This window comes from Hippopotamus amphibius, chromosome 2, assembly GCF_030028045.1.
Source record: "Hippopotamus amphibius kiboko isolate mHipAmp2 chromosome 2, mHipAmp2.hap2, whole genome shotgun sequence".
Taxonomy (NCBI): domain Eukaryota; kingdom Metazoa; phylum Chordata; class Mammalia; order Artiodactyla; family Hippopotamidae; genus Hippopotamus; species Hippopotamus amphibius.
The window spans coordinates 174149922-174156758 of NC_080187.1; the positions used below are offsets into that span (position 1 = coordinate 174149922).

The 6837-nt window shown below is 37.1% G+C and overlaps 1 gene segment (V, D, J or C); it reads right to left on the reverse strand.

Annotated features, from left to right (window-relative positions):
* Positions 1-344: 344 nt before the first annotated feature.
* LOC130844627 (T cell receptor alpha variable 13-1-like) lies at positions 345-896 on the reverse strand. The segment is given in 2 exon segments: positions 345-679; positions 845-896. Coding segments are annotated over 2 exon segments (387 nt in total).
* Positions 897-6837: the final 5941 nt, after the last annotated feature.

Below are 6837 nucleotides of genomic sequence, written 5' to 3' on the forward strand. Positions count from 1 at the left end.
CACAGCCAAAAATAAATTTTTTTAATTTTTTAAAAAAATAAAAATTCATAATAAGGATTGTAATTTGCATACCGGGGGAGTTACTTATAGGAGAGGAGTCTGAATAGCAAAATATAAAGTCAATCTTACAATTTCAAAATAAAACAGTAAATTACTAACTCCCTTCTAGAATTCAGTAAGCAACAGTTATCCAACAAAAAGTTCTAACCCTTTTTAGTTGCCCTTGAACCTAATATTCTATCCCATTGCTTTTCATGACTAACACATCAGTTTCCGCCTGCAGATAAACAATATAGAAGACGCTATACTTGAAGTTCTGGGCCAAAGGAAGGAGGCTGCCGCAGTCACAGGTTTGAGTACAGGTAGCAGGTATCTGGGAAGCAATGTGTACTTGCTGCACAGAAGTAGACAGCTGAGTCTTCAGGTTGGGTGGCTGTGATGTTCAGGGAGACACGTTTGGCTGTCCTATTCAATAAAACAGTCAGTCTTCGGTCTTCATTATTGCCTGTGTTTGAACGAATGTCTATAAGGAACTGGGGACCTTTTCCAGGTTCTTGCTTATACCAAGGGAAGTAGTCTGAAGTAGTGTCTGTGTAAGTACAGGTGATAACAGAGCTGTTTCCCTCCTGGACACTCAGGGTAGAAGGACTTTGCTCCACCTTCTCTCCAAGGCTGACACCTATGCAGAAAGAAGTCAGAGAAAGGAGAAGTGTTGCCAGATGATTAAGCTCCAGAATTTACTTTTCCTTTTCTACAGTAACTAGAAGCAACCTGAATAAAGCCAGTCTTGACTTCTAAAGAATATCCATCTACACACTCTGTTTCCCATAAACCCTCAACTCACAGTCCAGCTGCAGCCACAAGAACGTGATGAAAGCTCCAATGGGCATCTTCATTGTTCTTCCCATTTAGGATCACTTGTGGACCTGCAGTCTCCAGCCAGGAGGGCTGCTTCTATTAGCAAGTGTTCCCTTCTTTTCTCTGGTGGTTTGTCACATTGTCTACCCAGCCAATAAGAAAAAGCCTCTGCTTCTGCCCTAAGCCCATTCATTCAGAATCCACTAAAATGAACCCTCCACGTATTCTACATCAGCAGAGGTGCACCACCATCTGGTGGTCACATCTCTAACTACTGAACTCTCTGGTTAAATGTTCTTCTCATATCCTGTGATATGAGGGATTCAGATGCATAAAAGCAGCAAAGGTCAAATTATGTCTTAGATTGATGATTAAATGCACAGGAAGAATGTAGAGATCAAGATTTATATCTCTGCACAGGACTGAGTCATTGTTAATAAATCAGAAGGAGGTAGCTGCTGTTGCCATTTATTCAATAATGGGCCTGGTATACAGGTTTGAAATCAGGAAAGAACCGTGATTCACTCTCTTAAACAAAGAAAATATAAAACTTCCCTTTTCAGCCAGTATACCATCCTCATTTGTCTAATATGGAGGAAAAATCTTTCTAAAAGGAACATGTAAGCCAAAGATCAGAGTAAGAGAAAGAAGATCATTTGATATTTCAAATGCCTGTTATCTCAGACTGTGCTCCTTTAAGCTGGTCTTACCTGGGGACTGTAAGTTGGTACAGCCACTATGGAAAACAATCTGGAGGTTCCTTAAAAAACTACAAATAGAACTACCATATGACCCAGTAATCCCACTACTGAGCATATACCCAAAGAAAACCATAATCCCAAAAGAAACTTGTACCATAATGTTTATTGCAGCACTATTTACAATAGCCAGGACATGGAAGCAACCTAAATGCCCAACAACAAATGAATGGATAAAGAAGATGTGGCATATATACACAATGGAATATTCCTCAGCTATAAAAAGGGATGAGATGGAGCTATATGTAATGAGGTGGATAGAACTACAATCTGTCATACAGAGTGAAGTAAGTCAGAAAGAGAAGGACAAATATTGTATGCTAACTCACATATATGGAATCTAAAAATGGTACTGATGAACTCAGTGACAAGAACAAGGACGCAGATACAGAGAATGGACTGGAGAACTCGAGGTATGGGAGGGGGCGGGGGGTGAAGGGGAAACTGAGAAGAAGCGAGAGAGTAGCACAGACATATATATACTACCAACTGTAAAATAGTCAGTGGGAAGTTGTTGTATAACAAAGGGAGTCCAACTCGAGGATGGAAGGTGCCTTAGAGGACTGGGGCAGGGAGGGTGGGGGGGACTCGAGGCGGGGGGGGTCAAGGGAGGGAGGGAATACGGGGATATGTGTATAAAAACAGATGATTGAACTTGGTGTACCCCCAAAAAAATAAAAAAAATAAAAAATAAAATAAAAAAATAAAATAAATAAAATAAAATAAAATAAAATAAGCTGGTCTTACCTGTGAACTTGATATTCCCAGAGAATTGACAGTACCAACAATCAAAATGTGGAATCTTCCCTCAGTTAAGATGACTGTGATAAAAAGAAAGGATCAAATCTCAGGGATAAGTCAGCAGGGGGATAACTTCCATGAGTTATTACTATTTCAACCATAGGAAACATTTTGATGTATACATGGGGTTGATTAGCAATGAGAAATCTGACGTGCTTTAAGAAATCTATTTGAATGCTATGTCTTATATTCTGTAAAGGACTGAAAGAAAGAGTAGAAATTCTGAGAAAACATTCACATTGCAGATTCAGAAAATGTAACCACATGTAAGTTTATTCTTGAGCTGAAATCATTTTCTCATATCACAATGAAATGTCATGTCCTAAAATGCAATTACTGACTCATATCTTTAGTGGAATTTCTCCTACCATATTAGCCAGTCTCCTGTCATGCATTCCTGCCTCCCTGGCCATTGCTCACTCAAATTTCGTACTCTGTTACAGCGACTATAGTTAACAATACTGTACTTTTCACTTGAAAGTTGCGAAGAGAGCAGATCTTAAATATTCTCACCATAATAACAACAACAAAACAAAAACCCTGGTAATTATATGCAGTGAAGACTGTGTTCACTAACCTTATAAGTATAACCACTTCACAATATATACATATATCAAATCATTAAGCTGTACACCTTAAACTCACACAAAGTTATACATCAATTATATTTCAATAAAGCCGGAGAAAAAAGAAAAGGACAGCAGTTTTTTTAAATGGATAGCATATCATAAATGCAATGAACGACTCACAGTCGTAATGGAATTTCCTCTATAGTACAAGCCAACTCTCCTGGGATGGTTCTACTGCCTTGGCCGTCATTGCTGGCTCAGATTCCATACTCTTATCTTTTTTTTTTTTTTTTTTCAAATTCCACTGCAGGGCTTCCTAGGTGGCGCAGTGCTTAAGAATCCACCTGCCAATGCAGGAGACACGGGTTCGATCCCTGCTCCAGAAAGATCCCACATGCCGCAGAGCGACTAAGTCCGTGTGCCACAACTATTGAGCCTGTGCTCTAGAGCCCGTGAGTCACAACTTTTGAGCCCATGTGCTGCAACTACTGAAGCCCACACGCCTAGAGTCCGTGCTCCGCAACAAGAGAAGGCATGGCAATGAGGAGCCCACGCACCACAACGAAGAGTAGCCCCCACTCGCCGCAGCTAAAAGAAAGCCCGCACACAGCAAAAAAGACCTAACACAGCCAATAAAATAAATTAATAAATTAATTTTTTAAAAAATTCCACTGCAATGTTCTTTCCCCAAGATGTTGACATTGACATTTCTCCAAGACAATGTCCTTTCTCCAAGACATTTCCCATTAAATTCTGTCAGTTTCCAGAATTATCTTCCTCTGCCAAAACCGCTTTCTCACCCACTTTAATTTCTTACAGTTTTCTGATTACCTCTGTGAGAATAAATCTAAGGAAGCCTCAATATTGCCTGTGTCTGCTAGGGAAATAGTGCAAATAGGGGACTGACCCTAAAGAACCTGTCATAAGAAATGGTCCCTGGGAAACCAGGACTACCTTATTTCCAGAGGTAGAAGCCCCTTTCCTGCAATTTGGATTCACTGGTCCTCTGGATTACAAAGAGTACATCTAGCCTCTGTTCCACATCTCATACCTTTAAAGATTTAAAGACAGCTATGGTGAAGAATATCTACTCAATATATAAATATTTATATTATTAAAACGTGTGGTTTTAATGTGTGTTAAACTTCTTGATTCCATTCTTTCACCCATTCCCATCAGATAAGAATTCTCAAACCCTCCTTTGCATAGAGACAGATACTTAGGTCAATATTTGTACTTTTGAGATATGGCATACGGAACTAAGTGTAGCCGCCTGAATAGGACCATTCACATGGATAACAGTGTACCATAAATTAATTATAGCAAGGGTGTATCCATCCATTGGACAAAATTTCCAGCTCCATGGGTATTTCGTAGAATATTGTTTTGTTTACTGTCAAAGTGTTGGCCTAGAAAACCTTTATCTAGCATCTTCATGGACTGCCAAGCTGCATAAGTCTTTCCATTTTGATTATCATTTTTGCTGACAATTTACACAACACAATAAAATTCAATTCTAAAAATTGAGATACCCCTGCATACCTATTAGAGTGGCCAAAATCCAAACCACTAACCATACCAAATGCTGATATCAAAAGTTCATAAATATCTCAACTTAAAACCAATGAACCACCAAAGTAGTATTTAGTAAAAGTGTATTGTACACACACCAAAAAGTTCACAAACCAGGACATTTAAACCAAAACATGAAATGAGTCTCAGAGGTATATTGTTATAAAGCAGCTTATATAGTGAGGAAACAGTGTTTATTCTTCACAGTGATTGGTTCGCATATTAGAATTTTCTTAAATAATAAGGAATTGGTCAGTGGTTACCTTTACCTCATATCAAACTTGGGAAATTGTTCAAGTTTTGCTTATGATTTCCAGAGGCATAAGCAAGAAATTACCTAGGTTAAGTTCATGAAATAAGCTAAATTAAACTTTGTTTGTATGACTAAAGTGGTTTTGTCTGCACAGAATATTCAAGGCTGGTCTCTTTTATTTTAACACTGGCATGGACGTGAAGCAACAGAAAATCTCACTTGTGGCTGATGGTAATGCAAAATGGTACAGCCACTTTGAACACAAGTGTAGCAGTTTCCTATCCAACTAAACATAGTCTTACCATACAATCTGTCAATTATAATCCTTGGTGTTTACCCAAATGAGTTGAAAATTTATGTTTACACAAATACTTTCACACAGATATTTATAGCAGCTTTATTCATAATTGCTAGAACTTGGAAGCTGCAAGATGTCCTTCAAGAGATGAAAAGATAAATGAACTGTTGTACATCCAGACAATTTTGGAATATTATTCAGCGCTAAAAAGAAATGAGCTATCACATCATGAAAAGACAAGGAGGAATCTTAAAGGCATATTTCTGAGTGAAAGAAATAAATCTGAAAAGTCTATATACTGTATGATTCCAACTATATAACATTCTAGAAAAAGCAAAACTGTGGAGACAGTAAAAAGATCAGTGGTTACAAGGTGTTAGAGGGAGAATGGGGAAAAAAAAATTTTTTACACAATTTTTTAAGAAAAGAAAGGCTAGCTGATAAGCAAAAGTCAAAAATTTTAGTAATACACAAGGATTGAAACACTTTTTACATGCTGTTCTCTATTCACCAAAAACTAACTTCCACTTTTCTGCTGGGTTTAGAAAGTGATCACTGCTTATTATGAAGAATTGTGGGCAGAAAGGGTGTTCTTTACTTATAAATAATCTCACTCAGTCCTCCTATTTTAGTGCCCCTCAATACCCTCAACATACACACAGGCACTCACAAGAGCAACACCATCTTTCTCAATTATTCACAAATAACTGGCCCTTCCTTTTTAAACTCTTCACAGGTGTTCAGCACACATTGTGACCCTTCTCACACCAGGCCTAGGTTTCTTCATTTAGCCTGTAACACAAGTTCTCATTCTTCCTTATACTTCTCACCTTCTGAAATTTTGTTGACATTACTGTGTACTGTTATGTCCTTTTCTGTTCTCTTTGTGTTTGCAGGTTTATGCCCTTTCTGATTTCTTTACTAACTTTTTAATAGAGTTTCAGAGGGATAAAGAGATAAATGTATATTATTAATCTACCATGTTTATCCAAATGACTGAGAAAATATTTTATTGTACACCATTTTGTATTGTTTAAAGTATATTTGACATGCATTTTTATAGAAGTTTAAAAATAAAATTTACATTTAAACCAATCTAATAAAAAATTAATTAGAATTAAACCAAGAATGCATAACATATATAAGGAAACATATTAATATTATGATTGCAGCTTATTGATAAAAACTACAAATACAGCCTTTGAAAAAAGTAAAAGAAAATTTCATGAAGATGGAAGAATGAAGAAAAGAAAAATATTTTAGAAATAGCAGACATTTCAAAGCCAATAATATTTTTAGTCATTCTTACCATAATAGCCACTGCAGAACCAGAGAACATATATGTTGTTCACATCTATGCTCAAAACTTTCTCCCAAGCAACAAAAGAATTCTTGTGTGGCAATAACGAGATATTAATTAAATAAGATTGCACCAATATTTGCAAAGACCAGCAGTATATTTGCAGTGCAATGCAGAGACTGATTTTTCTATTATTCTTTTCACTACACTGTCTTCTCTTACTTCCATATCTTCTTACAATCCCATTATTTTCTCCCTATACAAGTGGTTGTGAAATAAAGCAAGATCCTGGGAGGCCTTCCTGGGGACAGACCTGCCACTACATTCCCCACTTTTTTTTTTTTTTTTTTGGAGAAAATCTGTAGCTCCCTAGGTGTTCCCCATGTTCCAAAGAGCAAATTTAATCAGAAAAATGACAAAATGCAGAA